This window comes from Euleptes europaea, chromosome 12 (genome assembly GCF_029931775.1).
Source record: "Euleptes europaea isolate rEulEur1 chromosome 12, rEulEur1.hap1, whole genome shotgun sequence".
NCBI lineage: Eukaryota > Metazoa > Chordata > Lepidosauria > Squamata > Sphaerodactylidae > Euleptes > Euleptes europaea.
Window position 1 is genome coordinate 9,824,063 of NC_079323.1, and position 23,711 is coordinate 9,847,773.

General features: G+C 44.5%; 1 protein-coding gene across 1 annotated transcript in view; it reads left to right on the top strand.

Moving 5' to 3' along the window:
• TMEM135 (transmembrane protein 135) overlaps nucleotides 1-23,711 on the top strand; it is a 200,758-nt gene that overhangs the window by 147,685 nt on the left and 29,362 nt on the right. Inside the window, exons 7-8 of the mRNA XM_056858328.1 lie at nucleotides 18,494-18,535; nucleotides 19,770-19,916. Of these exons, the coding sequence (XP_056714306.1) occupies nucleotides 18,494-18,535; nucleotides 19,770-19,916 (189 nt within the window). The remainder of the gene's footprint in view (nucleotides 1-18,493; nucleotides 18,536-19,769; nucleotides 19,917-23,711) is intronic.

The following is a 23,711-nucleotide window of genomic DNA, read 5'->3' on the forward strand; positions in this document are numbered from 1 at the left end:
AACCAGTTGGCCCAGTAATATGTAGTTTAGGCAAAGCTTGTTTCCGCAGGGTATTTTCAGAGACCCTTTAAACGCTCGGAGAGGTGACCAGCAATTAGCACGTTGGAAATGTGTGTCTGTTTCTGGGGACACTGGAAAATACTTTGAGTTCTGTTTCTGTGAGCTAATTCGCAGTCCGTAGTAGGAAAAGAAAAGCTGTGTTGTGGTTAGATGTTTGTGGGTTTTTTTCTCTCTTTCCAGGGGCGTTTTGCCAAAAGATAAGCGCAATATGGTTGGAGAGTGAGTAATATGCAAATGTATCATGACTGCAAGATGAACATCTCCCGCACAGTTTCAGGCTTGTTTAAGTGGCTGATAGTTTTTTAAATGCTTGCATAATTTTCCTTTCTCTGGTCTCCTGATGGGTTGGGGAGAGATTGATCAAGGAGCTTTGGTAACAGCCGGCTGTGCCATCAATGCATTCAGCTGGAGCAGTTTTTTGTTCTTTTTGTGTATGTATAGTCTGCACCATCCTCAAGGGGATCCAAACCCAGCGCCTCCACAAAGCAAACCCTAATTCCGCGGCATGAGAATATCATTAAACTCGCACTCTCTGTTTAGTCCCGAATTTGATCCTGTTTAATGTTGGTCTCCCGTCGCTTCCCGAAAGTGCTCCAGTTTGGATTTTGGCAAAATCTAGATTAGACACATGTTAAGTAGAAAACAGCTGCCTTGGAAAGGAGTCCTTTAATTGAGACCGCGTATCGCAGTGCCTCGTGCTGTCTCTGAACCCGATAGACGGCGGGGAATCATAACGGAACACATGGAAAGAGGTAGATCTCTAAGACAAGTTGGTCCTAAGCTGTTTGGTCTTCATAAATTAAATCCAGCATCTTGCGTTATGCCCCGGGAGCCGGTGCAGATGGTGGGACGCTGATATGTAACCTGTTTCCAGTGTTTTGCCTCTGTGAGGAAGGCGGGTCAGGAATCACTCTCCCAGCTGAAGCTTTTGAACAGTTTTCAAGGGCAACCTCTTTTAGAATACATTGCAGGCATCTAGAGAGAGCCACTGTGGTGGTGTGGTTAAGAGCGGCACACTCTAATCTAGAGACAGTGTGGTCCCTGTTGGAGTTTTGGACTAGGACCAGGTTCAAATCACCACTCGGGCCATGAAGATCACTGGGTAACCTCCTTGAGCCAGTCACACTCTCTTTCAGCCTAGCCTAACTCGAAGGGGCTGTGGCTCATTGGTAGAACATCTGCTTAGCATGCAGAAGGTTCCAGGTTCCATACTTGGTGTCTCCAGTTAAAGGATCACATAGTAAGGGATCACATAGTAGGTGATCTAATGCTGATTCTATTACCTTAGGCAGATCATGAGAGGGAGGGCATCTTGACCATCTTCTGGGCATGGAGTAGGTGCCACTGGGGGTGTTGGGGGGGGGAGGTAGTTGTGAATCCCCTGCATTGTGCAGGGGGTTGGACTAGATGACCTTGGTTGTCCCTTCCAACTCTATGATTCTATGATTCTAGGTGATGTGAAAGACCTCTACTTAAGACCCTAGAGAGCCTCTACAAGTCTGAGTTGACAATACTTGACAGTGATGGACAAATGATCTGATTCAGTATAAGGCAGTTTCATGCATTTAACTTACAAGGTGATTGAGAGAGCAGAATGGATAGTGAGAAAACCATGTATGCCACCCTGAGCTTGCTGGAGGAAGGGTGGGATGAAGTTAACGTGGTTCTCAACTGCTGAGTAACTTGTGTTAGGGGTGTGTAAGCTAGCCGGTAGAGGAAAGGAAGCCAGTTAAATTCCCTACCATAAAATATGATACAGATACCCAAACCATAAAGCGTCTTTCATGGCAACTGTCTTCAGTGTTTTTAACCCATCCATTGTGAAATATAGGAAATTGTTTTTTTGTTTCTGTATGGGATTCGAACCTTGACCTGGATAGTCCAGGCTAGCCTGATCTCATCAGATCTCCGAAACAAACCAGGGTCGACCCTGGATAGTACTTGGTTGGGGGACCTCCAAGGATTACCAGGGGTGTGACGTGGAGGCAGGCAATGGCGAACCACCTCTGAATGTCTCTTGCCTGGAAAACCCTAGGGGTCGCCATAAGTCAGCTGTGACTTGACGGCAAAAGAAAAAAAGGGATCCAAAGGTGGCTGGATGACTGTAGATCCATACTCTCCATTCGTCCAGACAGATCAGGCACATCTGGCTGCAGTGGTTTATGGGTGTTGTCACTCTTGACAGTGTTATATTTTGGTTATTTAGAAAATGGTCTGGCAGATTCGTTAAGGAGGTATCTACGGGGCGAACTCAAATCCCGTGGGAGATGTTGAACCTCTTCCATATGTGAAGAGTACTGGATGGTTCGTGCTGGATTGCATAACAGGAAATTGGTTCATGTCAAGGTTCCCCCCCCCCACACACTTGCTTTTCTTTTGGAACCTTATCCAGTGAACCCCTTGATTGTACAACTATGGACAGGATTAATCTGAAGGTTGCTGCTTCCTATTTTCAATTTCAACAGCAGCACTGGGTATTACCTCAAATTGCTTGCATATACTTTTCTGCAACCTCTTTCTGGCCTTGCTGAGATTAACTTTGGCAACGACACTTAGCGTTTCCCAAGCCTAAGGAATTAAATATTTTAAAATTTCTGAGATCAGATTAAAAATCATGCATACTTTAATAATAAAAGGGCTCGATTCAGATATCATGCTAAAACAATAGTAAATGTAGGAGAGATGCTAGACTGAGAACTTTGGGAAACTCAGCTCTAATATTTTCACAGAAATGTGAAACTTTTAAAGCATCTTCCTGCCTTAACAGTTGTGGTGGTGGAAAATGCTGTCAAGTCACAGCTAGCTTATGGCAACCCTGTAGGGCAGGGGTGTCAAACATACAGCCCATGGGCTGGATCTGGCCCCTTGAGAGCTCTTATCTGGCCCGTGAGCCAGCCGAGGCAGCCGCTGTCCCAGTCCCCCCCACCGATCCCGATGTGGTCCGGCCCAACCAAGTGACATTTATGTCATATCCGGCCCTCGTAAGAATTGAGTTTGACACCCCTGCCGTAGGGTTATCAAGGCGAGGGACGTTCGGAGGTGGTTTGCCATTGCCTGTCTACACGTGGGCTGAGAGAACTCTGAGAAACCTGTGGCTGGCCCAGGGTCACCCAGCAGGCTTCATGTGGAGGAGTGGGGAATCAAGCCCGGTTCTCCAGATTAGACACTGCTCTTAACCACTAACACCACGCTAGCTCTCCACCTTAACATTTACACAGTAACACACACAACCATTGTGGCACAGGTTGATCCCCCCCTCCCCACTACCACCGATTCTTAGCCTTGTAGCCTTTCCCATTCCCTGTCTAGAACCTCTGTGTCCTATTTCTCGACTCTCCCATTGGATGTGCATTAAAAGCTAAGCAAACAAGATGAACACTCTTAAATCCCATGGCTTGGAACCAAAGCACTGCACAAGTATTTCTGTGGGTCCATGGCAGGGTTGCCAGGTCCCTCTTCGCCACCGGTGAGAGGTTTTTGGGGCGGAGTCTGAGGAGGGCTGGGTTTGGGGAGGGGCTTCAATGCCATAGAGTCTGATTGCCGAAGCGGCCATTTTCTCCAGGTGAACTGATCTCTATCAGCTGGAGATCAGTTGTAATAGCAGGAGATCTCCAGCTAGTACCTGGACGTTGGGAACCCTAGTCCACTGGAGGGTTGGACTCGTGTTAGTTAAGCACCCTTGCTGTGTGACAAACCCGTTTTCAAAAGGGAGGCAGATTTCATAAGCCGTCTGCCATTCAAGGGAGAGGGATGACAAAGTTTCCACTGCGTTCTCACTAAACCCTTAGTCATGCGTAAAGTAGCTGGGCAGTAGGGTTACCATATTTCTTATCGTGGTGTCTACAGTTGTGATTTTTCCTCCCTCTCTTTTTGCTGAAGAAGGATGGATGCTGCGGTAGATAAGGGTTTGGAAGCCTCTGTCAGCTTCCCCCAAGATTTTGGTAATTCCCGCTTTCAGCTGGCAAGAGCTACCAATTTTCAGCTCTTTTACCAGAGGTTTTTTACAAAAATAGAGACCGCATTGTTGGATTGAAGGGATGTGGCTAAACACCAGTTTAAAGTCTGTTTTCCGCATTACTTTTAAAATTTCATTTCCATGCTCGCTTTATTAAATTTTGCGCGTGTGCACTGCAGTGTCTGACTTTTTGTGTTCAAAGCCTCTGCTCGAGCACCCTGTCGGTTCGCCGTTGGAAGGTGGAAATGAGATCTCTCTGTAAGATACACCAGCGCTGGGACTATATCAAAGATTGGATGGTTTATACAGGAGCCGAGTCATCAGGCGCTTATTGTAACCTGCTTTTTCTGTTGCGGGGATAAAGAGGCAATTTCTTTTGTTAGGAAAAAGGAAAATATTTACTTTGTGAGGATGCCAGCTCATATATTTCTGGATGTTATGCAGACCACCCAGGCCCAATAGGCTCTTGGTTTATTCCTTGTAGATCTAAATAGATCCAGCAAGAGCTTGAGCTCTTTGTTCTGTCTAGCTAAACTTTTTTGGGGGTCTGGAAGTGCTAGACATAGTTTTCATTCCCTTTTCTTCCTGTTCTTTAAAGGTGGCTTTCTGGTTGATTGGGTTCAGAGGGCTTTAGTGACAGGTGAAAATATGCACAGTTGACAAAACTGACTATATCCTGGCACTCATTTGCATACATGCAATTCTCATTCTGTCTAGTAGAAGCGTATCTGCTTGGAGTTGGGTGCATAATTTATGTGTGTGTATTATGTACTGTCAAGTTGCTTCCAACTTATGGCAAACCTGTGAATTAATGTCTCCTGAAACCGTATGGTTAACAGCCTTGTTCAGGTCATGCGAACTGAAGGCCGTGGTGTCTTTTATTGAGTCACTCCATCTCATGCTGGATCTGCCTCTTTTCCTGCTGCCTTCAACTTTTCCTAGCATTATTGTCTTTTCTAGTGAGTCTCATTTGCTTATGGAGTCAGGAACCAGAACAGAACAGAACAGAAACATTTATTGTGGCATTGCGCCAATAAAAATTAAGAACATAACAGCAATATTACAGCGGATATATTGATATTGTTTAAAAGTTGTGTCATGTTAATTTAAAAGAATATATATAAATTAAAATGTTTCACGATTTGGATAAGAAATAAACATTTTGACACAAATTCAAAAGGAGATTTTTAACTTTGTTATTTCTTTGACTTTGACGAAGTTTGTAGGTTGTTGCGCAGAATTTGGCAACCTCTCTAATTTGTAAGGGAATTTCATCTGAGAGGAGCTTCCTAACCTGAAGTTTTTCAGAATAACCTGAGATTTTCTCAAGCATGGACCGGGACAGCTTAGAGCGGGCATCCTTATAGAATGAGCATCTGAAAAACACGTGTTCCAATTTCCCCAGAATTGCATGGACAAAATCTCTCTGATCTTGGGATCTTGTTATACCTCCCTTGTAAAACCACAGAGGGTAGGGCTGAACACCTAGCATGAGTCAGGAACCACCATAAATAAAATTTGGCTCACCATACTTGATACTAACCTGTTGATGCCTGACTGCCAAAGATATCTCATTCCAGTCAAGTTCTCCCTTGCTGGCGTACGACAAAATTCATTTCTACAAAATGCCTATTGCCTGTTTTTGTGGGGGTGTTTTTTTTTTGCCTTAATCCTAATTCCAAAATATTTACACAAGACCTAAACAAAATATAAAGTTAAGTGATGTGCGTTTGGATTGTTTTAAATATATTTATTATGTTTTCTTAATTATTACTCTTTGCTAGCCACCATACGTTTGGCAGGCTCCAACAGTTAATATAAATCCACAGAAGAACCATCATTACCAATCAATTTCAATTTATTACGGTCATTGGCCAGCAAAGCAAACATTACCTTTTTAGTGCATTTGTCAAAACGAATTATTGAGTTTTGTTCTCATTATGCAATACTATCTTGTGGCTTTCTAGAACAGTATAGGGCAGAGGTCCCCAGCATGGCACCAGTGGGCACCACGGTGCCCGCTGATACCTTTTCTGGCTCCCGTCAAGTGTTTTTAGGAAGCGGTCAGGGGCAGGTGGACCTTTTGCCCAGCAAGGATTCTGATTAACTATTTGAGATTGCCATCCTCTGTCGCTGCCCTTGGAGAAATGAGGTCAGCCACTGCAAGACTGTCCCTCGTAATCCAATGGTGGCGAGGCGGCGGGTCGACAACTCACGGTCGACCATGTCGAACGCTGCTGAGAGATTGAGCAACAACAGCAGTGCTGCCCCGCCCTGATCCAGCTGTCCACGACAGTCTCCTTCCCATGGCCAGGCCAGAAGCCGGATTGAAATGGGTCCAGAGCTGATGTGTCCTCCAGGAAACCCTATCGCTGTTCCTCCACCGTTCTCTCAACTACCTTGCTCAGGAACGATAAATTCGACTCTGGCTAGTAGTTGGCAGGATCCAAAGGATCCAAAGATTGTTTCTTCAAGAGCGGATTAAAATGTTGCTTTGGCAGCAGCTGCCACCACAGCGCAAGGATAGGCACTGTGTGACTAAAGTTAAGCTTTGGCAGTCATTTTGTGGCTGGCTCTGTCTTTTGTGGCAGCCATTTCGTTGCTGCGCTCACCATGCCATGTCGGAATTCCCAATGTGCCCGCAGGCTCAAAAAGGTTGGGGGCCCCTGATGTAGGACTTCATTTTCCTTAACCCTGCTTTAAAAAACAGATAATTTTCAAGTGATAAATGTTCTGGAAGTGCACACGGGATGACGCTTTGTCCACATAATGTTTTTCTTTTTCTTTTTCACAACTAGCATTGCTGTTTTTCCCTCCCTGTGTCATTTGGAAACAGCCGGCATTGAGTTGCTGTCTGTGTGCTTTCTCAATTACTGAAACGTCTAGCAAATAATTACAAAAGGTTTTAAGTGAAGGAGTAGAACTCCTGTCTCTATTATGTGATTGATTTGAGGGCAAAGGTGGTGACCTCGAGGGTCGAGTATATTGTGTGTTGTGTAAGGGGGCCCGAGGTCTTATCTGACGGTTCCATTCAATCTGTGCTTTCCTGTTGCGGGTTACCCTGGACGGTTAATGTTCTTTGTGGCTAATGTTTGTTTTTGTCACTTGTGTAGGGAGTCTCCAACAGCGCTTAAGCACTATTCCTTGAAGCCTTCTTTTGAATACAGGCTCTGTACAAATTACCTGTTGCGGGTTCTAATGTGGTCCTTGAGGATCAGGACTTTCTCGCAGAGGAGCATTTTCCTATGATTTATTGTGTCTATTTAAGCTGGAGTCCAGCTGTTTGACTATTTTCTCTCTCTCCCCAAGAAGGCTGCATATCAAATAGCTCCCGCCGCTTGGAGGGTAGTTGAGGATTGTCGGGCAATCGGGGTGGTGACCACAGAATGTGTGGCTCCTGTATCAACTAGAAAGAGTATCGTTTTGCCTCCCACCTTCAATCGGAGCTAGTGATACGTACTGACTCGAGCTGCCTTCTTGTGGAGGAGTGGAGAAACCGACCTGGTTCACCAGATTAGCATCTGCCGCTCATGTGGAGGAGTGGAGAGTCAAACCCAGTTCTCCAGATCAGAGCCCACTGCTCCAAACCACCGCTCTTAACCACTACACCACGCTGGCTGTCAACCATTCTGGTTCCAATCTTGCTGTTGCTATTGGCAGTCCCAGATGCGGTTATGGATCCTAGTTTGTAAAAAAAAAAAAAAAAAAAAAAAAGCCATACATGGTCAAGGATCATAAAAGCCTCTTGATGCAGAGTCTGGCTCCAACATGGTATCCATTCATTCATTCATTCATTCATTCATTTATGTGTTTCGAATTTTTTTTAATGCCACCTCTCTAACGCAGTCCGCTTGAGGCGGTTTACAAAATAAAGCATCATAAAAGCATAAAACACGGACAGTTGTTGTTTGAAGCCCAGCATTCAAATCCCAGCTAGACCATAAAGCAGAGGTGTCAAACATCCAGCCCGGTGATGCATGTGGACCCCTTGAGAGCTCTTATCCGGCCCATGAGCCAGCCAAGCCAGCTACCCCCTCTCAATCTGGGCTGGTGAGCTCACGGCGAGCTTGCCAGCCAAGACAGCTAACCCCCCCCCCCAGCTCTCAATCTTGGCTGGCAAGGCATGGCACGGCCCAACCGAGTGACATGTATGTCATATCCGGCCCTCGTAACAAAGGAGTTAGACACCCCTGCCATAAAGCATAAATCATTGAGCAGCTTAAAATGAATAATTGTTCTTAGGCTCAAAGCATGCGGTTAAAATTAAAAAGATCAACCCCTTCGTTAAAGTAGGTAGCTATGTTGATCAGCAAGCTGTTTTCACTGGCTGGTGTTCCCCCACTTATGGTGGCATTAGCCAGAGCCTGTGACTTTCCATTGTAGCCTTCCACATTGTGGAATGGGCTTCGTGAGGAATTAAGGGAAGAGCCCATCTTTAGAAATCTTCTGGAGGTAATGCAATGTCATTTTATGCACCAAGGCTTTGAACAAGCATTTTTTATTTATTTTTTGCTGCGGGTTGTCTGGCTTTTATTCAGTTATTAAATTGTAATGTTTTAACTAGGACTTGTAAGCTGCCTTGAGCCACAAGGAAAGGTCGGAGATAAATATTTTTATAAATCCAGACGACCGACCATGCCTCCCTTGACTGAAGCCGCCACCCATTTCTTTGCTGGTGTGCTTTTGCACCCATGGATCTTTGGGATACACCTATGGTTGCCAACCTCCAGGTACTGGGGGAGAAAATAGACACTACTGTACTAGTATCAAGAGATTAGGAAATCAGTACAGGAGCGAAGAATACTTATAAGTGCAAAAACTATTTATATGCTACCGTGTCTAATATAATACGCACTCATAAACACACAAAAAGAACCATTCATACAGTTGTATCACACATACAAAACCATCTCTAGGATGGTGGTGAATAGAAACTAGGTATTTAGAAAAGTCAGTTTCACGTTGCATACATGGCTACATTTGTGAATGTTACCCTTCGTGGGAACTGATCTGTATCCAGCACTTTGTAATTTATTATCAAGATGTGCAATATAAGAGAAAACTGCTTGTAAGTATTTTTGTATGTATTTTATTATGGAACTTATTTTTGTATTGTCATGACATAGTAATATAATCAATTTGTATTTTAAATTATTGTAAATTATATTAGGAAGGACTGATGAAGAATTCAAATCGCAAAGAATTTGAAACGGCTGTATCCTCCATGAAGTTATTCCTCCTGAATTTATATTTATTACATCTGCTCACTTACCTGCATGGAATGATTACAGAAGATTGATGTGCATATTTTGATAGAGACTGTACCTCTTCATTGAACTGTTTCTATTCACCACCATCCTAGAGATGGTTTTGTATGTGTGATACAACTGTATGAATGGTTGTTTTTGTGTATTTATGAGTGCGTATTATATTAGACACGGTAGCATATAAATAGTTTTTGCACTTATAAGTATTCTTCGCTCCTGTACTGATTTACTAACCTCCAGGTACTAGCTGGAGATCTCCTGCTATTACAACTTATCTCCAGCCGATAGAGATCAGTTCACCTGGAGAAAATGGCCCCTTGGCAATTGGACTCTATGGCATTGAAGTCCCTCCCCCAACCCCCCCTCCTCAGGCTCCACCCCCAAAACCTCCCGCCGGTGGCGCAGAGGGACCTGGCAACCCTAGATATGCCTGCATAAGCTGTTCAGAGGCAGGACTCAGGATGTGTCTGTTTTTTCAAGTTTTGATCTTTTATGTCATGAACCTCCTTGAGCCCTTTTATAGGAGGATGGGATGTAAATCTGGTAAATAAATATATAAAACCATCACAGCCCTGTGTGAACTCTTGCGCAAGCATTTTCAGAATTGCGCCGGTGGTTATTTCACTTCTGCCCTTGGTTCATTTTAAGAGCGAGACAAAATAAGGAGCCTATTTGACGGATGATCTCCATATATAGATAGGATTATAAGAGTGCTGCATTTTGTTATACCCAAAGCAATAATTTAGTGCATTGTCAGGCCAGCAGTGTTCTCTTAAGAAAAATGTGCTCTAAATATAGATGCTCATTCAGCAATTAAAATGCTCATTGATACCGGGAAACAGACTCCCTTTACCATGTCAGCTGTGATTTGTGGCATCCGAATCCATGCTATGAATCCCTTCGTTATTCTGAATATCTGAGACCCGTTACTGGGTGGGTGGGGGCAAGATCATGGTTTCTGCTGTAGAAAACAGCAGTGCTTCATGATATTGGATATGGATACTGTTGACTGCTAAAAAGATAAATAAGTGAGTTCTAGATCAAATCAACCCTGAATTGTCCCTAGAAGCTAAAATGACTAAAATAAGGCTATCTATTGTATTTTCATCACATTATGAGAAGGCAAGAGTCACTGGAAAAGACAGTCATGCTAGGAAAAGTTGAAGGCAGCAGGAAAAGAGGAAGGCCCAACAAGAGATGGATTGACTCTATAAAGGAAGCCACGACCCTCAGTTTGCAAGACCTGAGCAAGGCTGTTAAGGATAGGACTTTCGGGGGTCATTAATTCATATAAGTGACTCGACAGCACTTAACTCACACACACTGTGTCCTTCAGCATCTTCCATATGTAGGCTGATTTGCATGCACCAAACCCCAGAAACCCCATAATGCAGTGCTTCAGTGGATCCCACTGCACGTATGGGATCTTGTACTGCATCAGGAGCAATTCATGTCCTCCTTCTGAATCTCTTGCCTGCCTCACTTGAACTGTATAAAGCAACAGCACAAAAGTTTTTCTCCTACTTTTTTTAAAACTCAGAGTAGCAACGGAAATCTGAAGTTAAAGATCACGAGGGGGTTCATTTGCCTATCAGAATCTCCCTCCCACTCCACAGCTGAGTTTCAGCCCTGTGGCTACTGCATCTCCTTTCCCCTCTCAGGTGAAATGCAGCTCGGGGAGCTGTTTTGAGCGTTGCACCCAGGGGAAATGTTAAGAACTCCACCCACATTATCTTCTCCACACTGCAGTTTCCCATCCTGTGTTGGGTTAAAAAAAACTGGGCAAAAACATTTGCATGTGTGCACTCTGGCCGTTTGGCTCAGGGGGAGACGGCCTGCCAATGTTTTCTTGCTCAGTGTAATCCATTAATAGCCTTCATTGGGGCAAGGGGGACAGAGCTATGGAAGTCTTGTTCAAACACTGTGTTTTGTGAGTAGCCTGTCCTCGTTCTGGGCTTTCTGGAAATCTTGGGATATCTCAGCCAGAATACCAGATTTTTCATGAGACCTCCTGCTCAGTGTAAGAGAAGCACTTAATGTAGAGGTCAAACCTGACTGGACCTTTTTCTTTTTGCTTTCAAGTCGCAGTTAACTTGTGGCGGACAGCGTAGGGTTATCAAGGCAAGAGACTTCAGAGCCATTGCCTGCCTCTGTATAATGACCCCGGACATCTTTGGTGGTCTCCCATCCAAGTGCTAACCAGGGCCAATGCTGCTTACCTTCTGAGATCTGAAGAGATCGAGCTTGCCTGGTCAGGGCTGTTGAGCAAACGTGTGCGTAAAGTGCCCTCAAGTTGCAGCTGACTTATGGCAAGCAGTTGTGGAGTTTTCAAGGCAAAAGACTTAACAATGGTGATTTGCCATTGCCTTCCTCGGCATAGTGACCCTGGTATTCCTTGGTGGTCTCCCATCCAAGTACTAACCCGGGCCAGCCCTGTTTGGCTTCTGAGATCTGAAGAGCTCGAGCTAGCCTGGGCTATCCAGGTCAGGGCAATTGACCAAATAGAGAGAGGTATTTTTTCCCTATTCTGGTGAAATAACCAAGCACACTTTAGCTCCTAAACATGGATTCACACTTGGCACAACAAAGATGTCTTCATGGATGTCTGTCTTAACCCCTCCCTAAAATTTCTGATTTCTCCTCCAGACTGCAGTGAGACAACCCCACATACCCAGGTGTTTTCCAGGTTTTCCTTGGGCCTTCACTTCTCCATTTCCTTCAAGGTTTATGGCTCTCCTGTGTTCAGATAACATTAGTATTCTTGATTAATCGTTTCCTGTTTGTCACTGACAATTGTATGCCCTGTCAAAAAGACTTTATGTTAGAACTCTTAGAATGTCAGAAATAACCGGGATATATTTTACACTGCAATGGCTTCATGGCAAGCAAACGTCACAAGGAAAGCCCTAGTAATTATAAAGAAAAGTGCGCACTATATAGCAAGTATTAACTGCTTTGCTTAATTCATTTTAACTGTGTTGGGAATTGTTTTATGCTTCTTCCCTCTCTGCAACACATCTAGGAAAAGGGTTTCGAAGGGCGGCTTTATTGGTCTGTAGTAAAAGAGTAGCATAGTCCAATAGCACCTTAAAGGCCAACAAAATTTGATGGGGGGGTATGAGCTTTCAGGAGTCAAAAATCCCTTCTTTCTGGTACCTGATGAAGGGAGCTTTGACTCTCAAAAGCTCATGCCCCCCAAATCTTAAGGTGCCACTGGATTTGAAGCTAGCTGCCCCCCATCTTCAAGATATTCTTCTTTCTACAACGTTGAAAAGGTGTATGTGTGTGTATATATATAAAATCACTGGAGTTTCCTGCAATCTGTAAGCTTGCATGGTGTAGTGGTTAAGAGTGGTGGTTTGGAATGGTGGACTCTGATCTGGAGAACCGGATTTGATTCCCCACTCCTCCACATGAGCGGCAGACTCTAATCTGATGAACCGGGTTGGTTTCCCCAATCCTAAACATGAAGCCAGCTGGGTGACCTTGAGCTAATCACACTCTCTCAGCCCCACCTACCTCACAGGGTGTCTGTTGTGGGGAGGGGAAGGGAAGGTGATTGTAAGCCGGTTTGATTCTTCTTTAAATGGTAGAAAAAGTCGGCATATAAAAACCAACTCTTCTTCTTCTCCTTCTCCTTCTCCTTCTCTTCTCCTTCTCCTCCTCCTCCTCCTCGTGTTGATCAACCCCTCTTCTTCGCTTTTCCACTGTGGCTGTCAGGTCAACGTGCAGGGTGGCCAGTTTGGAGGCCCCTGCCCTTGTATGTATAGAAATTTTACAGTCTGTTTTCAATTCGGATACTGTTCTTTTTCATATAATTTCTGAGCGTCAATTTTTAAAGCAGGTCACTTGACATAAGCATTTTTTTTTAAGGCTTCATCTCCTTAGTCTGCTATTGAACTAATTTATTTTATTCCCTTCCTTGAAACTGAACCTCTAAGATCTCACCCCTCCCTCTAAAACACCGAATTCCTCTTTTTATCCCACTGGGGTGACGTCAACCAATGTGATATAAGTTTGTAATAAAATAGGGATGGGAACAAGATCTTTTTGTTGATCATCCCCTTAACAGTAAGCTCTATAAGCAATTAGAGGAAGAAATGAAACCTAAAGTTTACTCTGGAGGGGGAGGGGGAGAAGATTGCTATCTTAAATTTTTTAAGACAAATTCCCTTCTGTCTTGTGAAATTGCCTCAGCTGTTTTGCCCAGCACAGATTACTTGTTGTAATTCCACTGGAAGCATGCAAGTGAACAGTAAATTGGTTGCAGTTGAATCCCCCCCCCCCCCGGACTGGACAGTCCCCTGAGAAAGATCCTACTGGAGTCTAATATCCTGTCCATAGATCCTTCTTTATGGCCAAGTCTGACATATAGCTCTACAAAAACACTGGCAAAGCATACTTCCATTTCAGTTAAAAACGTCAACGTTTAACTTTCACTTTTTTCTCGTGAATCAGTTCCCCTTTTGTCTAAGGCAAGAAGCCTTCTGTTGACAACTGCGGAGGCTCTCATATCTTCAGAGGTCTCCTGGCGCCAAAGGAAAGAGCTAGCGTTAGCAGAACAGATCTAAAGGATCCAACCCATGAGTTCTTATGCAAAGGGGATTCTCAGGGAATTCTGCTTTTCAGTTTCTACGTCTCCGGCTAACGTGATTTATTTAATACTTTTAAAAAGTCTTCAGCATCATCTGGCATAATTATATATCAGCGACTTATCCTTAATTTCTTTTTCCAGTGCATCTTTTTACTGGTTTGTTGGTGTGTGTATTTTGTTTCTTTTGACAATATGGGAGGTTGCTTTTTCCATTTTAAGAGCACAAAACACTGAGGATAAGCAAAACAGCAAGTTCCCCAACTATAACAGCATTATAATAACACCCCAGCAGAAATAGAAGCAGAATAAATCAATCTGTAAAATTCCTGGATTAAAAAACAAACATACTTAATGACACCTAAATGAAATTGTATGTCCGATTGAAGAAGAGGGCATTCCATGAGCAGGAAATGTCCCTTTCCGGTAGAAAGGCCCGCTGGGAAATATTAACGGAGCAGAACCTCCATTTATTGGCCCCAAGAGTATTAGATACCCCTTCTAAGGTAGGGGACAGCAAAGGATGAATGTAGAGGGCACTGGGGCCTCCAGTTTAACCCTGCAGATAAGACATTAAGGGTACAGGCAGAGGGTTTGGTCCAGGGTATATGTCCGGACATGGATAGCCTGATCTCATCAGATCTCAGAAGCTAAGCAGGGTCAGCCCTGGTTAGTATTTGGATGGAAAACCTTGAAGGAATACCAGGGTCATGACACGGAGGCAGGCAGTAGCAAACCACCTCTGAACATCTCTTGCCTTGAAAATCCTAAGGGGTCCCCATAATTCATCTGTTACTTGAACACATGAAGCTGCCTTATACTGAATCAGACCCTTGGTCCATAAAAGTCAGTATTGTCTACTCAGACCACCAGTGGCTCTCCAGGCTCTCTCAGGCAGAGGTCTTTCACATCACCTACTTGCCTAGTCCCTTTAACTGGAGATGCCGGCGATTGAACCTGGGACCTTCTGCATGCCAAGCAGATGCTCTACCACTGAGCCACAGCACTTTCCACCACCAAGCTGGTTGCGTGTACCCTGGCCCCTTGAACACACAACTCTTTAATGACAAGTTTCATCTCTTTAAAAAAAAAAAGCTCTGGAGTTGGTCCCCCCCCCAATTTCACTTTTACGCCGTATAATAACTTTTGATGCTGCCATTGTCTTTACACGTGGTCCATGTTGCTGCCGTTCTCCAGTAATTAATCAGGGCCCTTGTGGACAGACCATCAGTCAGTCTTGGGAGCAGAGAGCTTTTGAAAGGCATTCAGCAAAAAAACACTAATAAAAAATAAATTGGAAACCCTAATTGCTGACATTTGGCCCTACCATTCGGTGTGGAGACCTCTTTGTCCTCCCATACAATGGGGGGCGTGGGTGGAAATTAGACACGCCTGCATGGTCAGCCCAAGAGCAATTAGACTTGCTTCGTGAGTCTCCCGTAGGGCGGAGCTTGCTTCTGTACAGGGGAGCTGTACCAATTTGGTGGAGAGTGCCATTCCCACTGTCGAAAGTGTGGTTTTGGATCTGCAGCCTATATTGTTTTGAATACAGGGCAAAGACATTTTTGTTGGGGTAAGGGTAGGTGGTGTAGACTGTTGCCTGCTGGTTGCCTGCTTGTGGCTTCCCTTAAAGAAAAATAAGGGAAGTTATGATTTGGTGGAACAGAGAGAGAGAAAACCCCATGGTAATTCTTTAGAAATTTGTACATTTCTTTATATAGTAGACGTTCTGTTTCAAAGCACCACAAAGGAAATCCTGGCACTATAAATAAACAAAACATTAAAAACTAACCTTGAAGCAACAATCGATAATGGCAAAGGCCTTCTAGAGCGAGTAATTGAAATTGTTCAAGAGTTTTTGTTCCTTGGCTCCATCATCAACTGAAAGGGAGGTTGCAGCCAAGAATATGGAAGGAGATTGAGACGGGGAAGAGCAGCCATGAAGAGCAAGGACAGATTCTTAGGTGTCACTGGCAACCCAAATCAAGTTAATTCAAGACAATAGTATTCTCCATGACTGTCTATGGGTGTGCAAGTTGGACTGTGAAGAAACCTGCAGGAAGAAAGTTGATCCATTTGAATGTGGTGTTGGAGGAGAGTTTTACGGATACTGTGGCATGCCAAAAAGATAAATCAATGGGTTCTAGATCAAATCAAATCTGAACTGTCCGTAGAAGCTAAAATGACTAAACTGAGGCTATCATACTTTGTTCCCATTATGGTAAGACAAGAATCACTGGAAAAGACAATAATGCTAGAAGAAGTTAAAGGCAGCAGGAAAAGAGGAACACCCAACATGAGATGGATTGACTCAATCAAGGAAGCCATGGCCTTCAGTTTGCAAGACCTGAGCAAGGCTGTTAACTATAAGACGTTTTGGAGGTCATTAGTTCATTAATTAGGGAGAGAGCCAACGTGGTGTTGTGGTTAAGAGTGGCAGACTCTAATCTGGAGAATTGGGTTTTATTCCCCACTCCTCCACATGATGCCTCCTGGGTGACCTTGGGCCAGTCACAGTTCTCTCAGAACTCTCACAGCCCACACGGAGGCAGGCAATGGCAAACCACCTCTGAACATCTCTTGCCTTGAAAACCCTACGGGGTCGACGTACATTGGCTGCGTCTTGATGGTGCCTTCCACCACCAATTCATAGGATCTCCAGAAGTCAAAAGCAACTGGACGGTACTTAACACACACAGCTGAGTGAGTCTGCAGTAGAAGAGCAAGGTTTGAGCCCAGCAACACCTTAGAGACCAACAAGATTTTCGGGGTATAACCTTTTGCGAGTCAAAGCTCCTTTGATCAGACATTTGGTGTCTGATGAAGGGAGCTTCGACTCTCAAAAGTTTATACCCTGGGAATTTTGCTGGTTTGTAAGTTTCTATTGGGGTTGCTATGTGGAGGAAGGCTATGGCAAACCACTTCGACTCGTCTCTTGCCTGGAATGCCCTGTGGATGGGGTTGCCAGGAATCTGTTGTGACTTGACAGCATGTTCTTCTTCAGTCCTTTGGGAACTTAAGCTATTTAAGGATCCCCAGTCCCTTCATAGCCCTGACCTGGATGGCCCAGGCTAGCCTGATCTCGTCAGATCTCAGAAGCTAAGCAGGGTTAGCCTCAGTTAGTATTTAGATGGGAGACCACCAAGGAATACCAGGGTTGCTGTGCAGAGGAAGGCACTGGCAAACCACCTCTGTTAGTCTCTTGCCATGAAACCCCCCCAAAAAAGGGGTCGCCATAAGTCGGCTGCAACTTGACGGCACTTTACACACACACAGTCCCTTCATACAACGACAGTTCCCAGAGTTCCTTGATGGAAAACAATGTCTTTTAGAGAGGCTGGGGACATTTACATCTTTAGTTCAGATGTGCCTACTGCTCGTTTCCTAACTTGGCATGAATCGCACTGTGAAAAATACTATGGCAGATGTTTCTCCTGACCTAAGCATTACCTGTGTCTCTGGAAGTTAAATCCTGTGACCACTACTGAGGGGGGGGGGGGCGGAATATGCTAGCAGCAAAGTTTCATGTTTGGTTCTGTAGATAAACTGTTCTGAGTCTCTGGACATAGAGAGAGTTGCTTTTGAATTACTGCTGATGAGGGCCATCTACTGGTAAAATCATGGAACTTATGCTTTCAAGCCTGAACTGTTTTGAAAGATTCAAAACAGATAAAAGGAAGTATTTTTTCACACAACGTATAGTTAAATTGTGGAACTCCCTGCCCCAGGAAGTGGTGATGGCTGCCAGCTTGGAGGGCTTTAAGAGGGGAGTGGACATATTCATGGAGGAGAGGGGTATTCAGGGCTGTTAGTTAGAATGGATACTAGTCATGCTGCATACCTATTCTCTCTAGTATCAGAGGAGCATGCCTATTATTTTGGGTGCGGGGGAACACAGGCAGGATGGTGCTGCTGCAGTCGTCTTGTTTGTGGGCTTCCTAGAGGCCCCTGGTTGGCCACTGTGTGAACAGACTGCTGGACTTGATGGGCCTTGGTCTGATCCAGCAGGGCCTTTCTCATGTTCTTATGTTCTGACCCTAGAAGCTAAAATGACTAAACTGAGGCTATCGTACTTTGGTCACATTATGAGAAGACAAAAGTCACTGGAAGAGACAGTCATACTAGGAAAAGTTGAAGGCAGCAGGAAAAGAAGAAGGAAGACCCAACATGAGATGGGTTGTCTCTATAAAGGAAGCCACGGCCCTCAGTTTGCAAGATCTGAGCAAGGCAGTTAAAGATAGGACGTCTTGGAGCATATTGATTCATAGGCACTTCACACACACACACACACACACACACACACACACACACACACACACACACTTTCCACTCTGCCTTTGGTGAAGTTGAGGCTTTCCCCCCTTTCTTTTCCCTAGGATGTGTTCTTAAACTGCTTTTCTGAAATCTGGATGGAAGTTGTACATTTCAGCTCTGTTATCGTAGAGGTGTTCTTATGAAGATGACAGACAAGAAACAAATAAATGCATAATCCCACTCTAAGGCTTCATGTGTATTGAGAAATAGGTTGCAGTAATTTAACAATCTCTGCCTAAGGAATGTTTTTTGTGTCTGGCCGCTAAATGTTAAAACCTACCCACGATGTTTGTTTATGTGTTTCAGGTGCAAGGACGGCTTGAAAGGATTTACATTCTCGGCACTTAAGTAAGCAAACAGAACAAGCATTGTGTTTTATTAATCTCAAAGCGATCGTTCCAATTTGAGCTCAGTATTTATGGAATCTTGCATTTTAAAAACCTTAAAAATATATATGAAATAATATTCAAGGAATAAGTTTTCAGCTTCTTTTGCAACATCATGATTTCCATCCAGCTTCCTGGTGGTTACTTTTTATGTAGTACTTCCATGTATAATGTATCTGGAGCCATATAATCATATGTTCTCTGGGACACGAATAGGCAACTTTTATGGTCTGAGCTTGAGAAGGGGCTGTGTCTCAGTGTTAGCGCATCTGCTTGGTATGCAGAAAGTCCCCAGTTCGATCCCTGGCATCTCCAGTGAAAAGGCTCAGGTGATGGGAAAGACCTCTGCCTGAGACCCTAGAGAGCTGCTGCCAGTCTCTGAGTAGATGGTACAGACCTTGATGGACCAAGGGTCTGATTCAGTATAAGGCAGCTTCATGTACGCTCATGTGTGAGCCCTGAATAAAATGCGGGTTTTACATGTATAGATTTTGATGAAGGGGGGAGAGCAGGGAGGGCTTGCCTGGCCACCCAGGTAGCTCCACCGGGGGTGGGGTATCAGTGGCAGCAGCAACTTTGGCTCTTAATGGGGGGGGTGGCATCTGTTCCAACCTTGCATGTCCACCTTACTCTCTGAACACCCCTGAGCAAAGCTAGCTGCATGCCTGGTGGAGGGGGGCTGCTGTCGTTGACTAGGGGCGGGGCCAGATAGAGGTCTGGTTGATGACATCACTGCTCCAGGCCCACAACCAGTCCTGGAGCTATGCCACAGTCCCTTCTGGTTCTGCGACACCCTTGTTTTTGGAGCAGAGCAAGAGAGCTGATGTGTTGAACAGAATGGTCTTGGCATGCCACCATTCAGTAGGAGCATTGGTTCCCCCCCCCCTTGCTCTCAAGTAGCACATTACCAACTTTGGAGAGAAAAATAGAATTTAAGACTGTCACAAAACCATGCAGGCAAATACGGGTTATAAATCCCCAAAGCACCTATATTTCTGTGTATATGTATATGAAACTTTATGGGATGGTAGGGTATATTTTAGGGACGATAGAGCATATTTTAAGGGATGCCCTATAGTGTATTAAAACTTTTCCACAAGACATTCCAGTGTCAGATATCCTGTTTTATATGGTTGTCTTCTGTTAAAGAATATTACATTGATCAGGTAATGGTTGATTTATTTTTTTCTCTCCAGATTCATTGTTGGAAAAGAAGAAATTCCTACACATTCGTTTGCACCAGAAGTAACTTTTCTAAGACGGGAGAAAAAAGGAAAACACCACGAAGAAGTAACACAGAGAATGAACATAATTGCCGTAACAAAGAAACTTGTGGACAATGTGTGGGTGAAGCATTTTAAGGAGTCAAATGTTAACGTTCTTTTTTTTTTAAAGTGTGCTCCCATCTTAACAAAATAATAGTTCTACACGTGTTCAGTTATTTTTGCTGAATTAAGCAGCAATAAATCTTTTCATAGAATCATAGAGTTGGAAGGGATCACCAGGGTCATCTAGTCCAACCGCCCTGCACAATGCAGGAAATTCACAACTACCTCCCCCCCCCACTCCCCCAGTGACCCCTACTCCATGCCCAGAAGATGGCCAAGATGCCCTCCCTCTCATCATCTGCCTAAGGTCATAGAATCAGCATTGCTGACAGATGGCCATCTAGCCTCTGCTTAAAAACCTCCGGGGAAGGAGAGCTTACCACCTCCCGAGGAAGCCTGTTCCACTGAGGAACCCCTCTCACTGTTAGAAAATTCCTCCTAATGTCTAGACGGAAACTCCTTTGATTTAATTTCAACCCGTTGGTTCTGGTCCAACCTTCTGGGGCAACAGAAAACAACTTGGCACCCTCCTCTATATGACCGCCCTTCAGGTACTTGAAGATGATTATCATATCACCTTTCAGTCTTCTCCTCTTCAGGCTAAGTCTTTATTATTTATTTATTTACAAATTTTATATCCCTCCTTTCTTCCCAATCAGGGTCTCAGAGGCTGCTAACAGTTAAAACAGAGCTTCATAAAAACAGTTCTTAAAACCAATTAAAGCCAAAACTAAAATACGTATGTAGAAATACAGAGATGGCACTTAAAAACGTAGGGAAGGAAGGTCTCTCTTGTAATGCCAGATGAAACAAAAAGTCTTCACTTGCTGTTGGTGAAAGACAGCAATAGAAGGGGACAGATGAACGTCCCTGGGGAGGGAGTTCCATAATTTTGGTGCCACAACCGAGAAGGCCCTCTCTCAGGTTGCCACCCATCTTACCTCAGAAGGCAGGGGTACCTGAAGTAGGGGCCTCAGAAGATGACCATATTGGCTGGGTGGGTTCAGTCCTTAAGGTATGCTAGTCCCAAACCATATGGGACTTCAACAGAAGAAGAAGAGTTGGTTTTTATACCCCGCTTTTCTCTACCTTAAGGAGTCTGAAAGCAGCTTACAATCACATTCCCTTCCACTCCCCACAACAGACACCCTGTGAGGTAGGTGAAGCTGAGAGAGTTTGGAGAAAACTGTGACTAGCCCAAGGTCAACCAGCAAGCTTCATGTGTAGGAGTGGGGAAACCAACCCGGTTCACCAGATTAGCGTCCACTGCTCTTCATGGCTACACTGCACCAAAGAGGAAGATACTGCACATTCAATTAACCCCCTTCATTGATTTTGTGGGGCAGTATCAGCAGAGCCTCGAAAACAGTGTTATGTCAGAGCTGGAAGCAAGCAGGTACTGGAGAGCAGGCAGTGAAGCTGGGAATCAGGCAGTCACGTGGCCAACCGAGCTGGTCATTGGGTAGGCAGATAAGTGAGCTCAGGCAGTCTGAAAGCAGGGCAGGACCATACCTGAGCAACAAGGTGCTTAAGGCTGAAGCCAGACCACTGTTGACAATGTTAAGGGACCGGGTGCGAGCCCTATTTTCCCCATCACCTTCTGAGCTGGTAGCTGCAGTGATCTCTTCTGGCCATCCACAGTAGCGGTGCCGAAGTGCAGCAGAGAAATTGCCGATGCCTTCCTGTCCTGGCGGAGAGGGAGGCAGTCTTAAAGCGGTGCTTTAAACACGATCTTCACACAACATGACAAGGAAACTCAAGAACAAAGGGTTGGAGAAACAGAGAAGCAAATAATGGATATGTGGGCTCTATTTCTAGGGTTGTCGGTTTGAAAAGCTATGTTTTCCTATATGGCTAGATTCAGTCCAAGACAAATAAATACAACTTTTAATTCTCTCGACGGGCACACAAAACACAAATAAAAAGCCAGCGAAGCATGGTCAGTAGCCTCATCAGTGAAAGCGCTCACTTACAGGGAAATCCATGAACGCTCAACAAACGAGAGGAATCAACTTTCATTGGTATTTCTGACTTCCCATTTGCGTATGCCTGAAAAACCATTGTGTTCTCAATCTTAATCCTCTATCAAGTTTCTCTCCCATATGTTTCCTTTCAGATATAACTAACTCTAAATGTCTGCAACTCGATCGCTTCCTCATTATGATTTTTGCTATACAAACTTGACCTCATGGGTGATTTATGACCGATATGCTTTATAGCGCCTAATTCAAAGCTTCCAGAAATATTTTGGCACGATAACCGAGATTGAGTAATGTTATTTTGTGCTCTGACCACAAATTCTTGACTGCAAGAAAGTGCAGTTTCCAGAGCCAGTATCAAATTGATTTCCTTGTAATGCCACTTGATGTGTCTAACAACTGGACGGTGCTCCCCAAAGCATTTATCTCTTTCAAATTCTCTGCCTGGAATAATTTTGCTTGAAATCCACTCAGCAGTAGAAGTTGCACGACTCTGCTGCTCAAGGAAAGGGAAACAGGGGGAAGCAGCTTCTTGTTGGGAGCTGTGGGAAGAGTGCACTTTTTAAGAACATAAGAAAGGCCCTGCTGGATCAGACCGAGGCCCATCGAGTCCAGCAGTCTGTTCACACAGTGGCCAACCGGGTACCTCCAGGAAGCCTACAGACAAGACGACTACAGCAGCATTGTCCTGCCTGTGTTCTACAGCACCTCATATAATAGGCATGCTCCTCTGGTACTGGAGAGAATAGGTATGCATCATGGCTAGTATCCATTTTGACTAGTAGCCATGGATAGCCTCGTCCTCCATAAGAACATAAGAAAGGCCATGCTGGATCAGACCAAAGTCCATCAAGTCCAGCAGTCTGTTCACACAGTGGCCAACCAGGTGCCTCCAGGAAGCCCACAAACGAGACGACTGCAACAACATTGTCCTGCGTGTGTTTCACAGCACCTAATACAATAGGCATGCTCATCTGATCCTTAAAATCATTTTCTGGGCCTTAAAATCATTTCCTTAAACTGAGAGGGCTACCAGCTGTCTGTGTGCACCCCCCCTTTGTGTGAAGTCAGAGATGAGACCATTTTCCTCCCCAATGTGTCAGACATCGAAGAAAGACTGGGAGGCACCACAAATAATGGATAAGTACCAAAGCCAGCCAGCATTCATGGACCTGTGACCATAGAGAGCCAGCGTGATGTAGTGGTTTAGAGCGATAGACTCTAATCTGGAGATCCAGGTTTGATTCCCCACTCCTCCACATGAGTGCAGACTCTCATCTGGTGAACTGGGTTTGTTTCCCCACTACTACACATGAAGCCTGCTGTGTAACTTTGGGCTAGTCACCGTTCTCTCTGAACTTTCTCAGCCCCACCTATCTAACAAGGTTTCCATTGTAGGGAGGGGAACAGAAGGTGCTTGTGAGCCGCTTTGAGACTCCTTAAAGATAGAGAAAAGCGGGGTATGAAAACCAATTCTTCTTCTAAGTAGGAAGAATAGATGGAACTGAAATGAATTAACAGAGCTCTGGTAGAATAATATTAATATTATTGAGCATTTATGAAACAACTGAATGTTCTATATTCTTTGCGCTCATTATTTAAGTAATCCTTAAAGCAATCATGTGTAGAGTCATTGGGGTTGGATCTAGCGGAAGAGTTCGCTGAAGGTGTTGGCCAAATGGGTCTTTCTCACTTTCCCCACATGGTTGTCAATCTTGAAACTCCCAACTGAGAATCAGGAGAGCCTCACTTGCATAATTTGCTATAGGTTGGGAGCCCCAACGATAAGGAGGAATCGGATAAAGCTGTCTCCTCTTTCTTTCTCTCATGG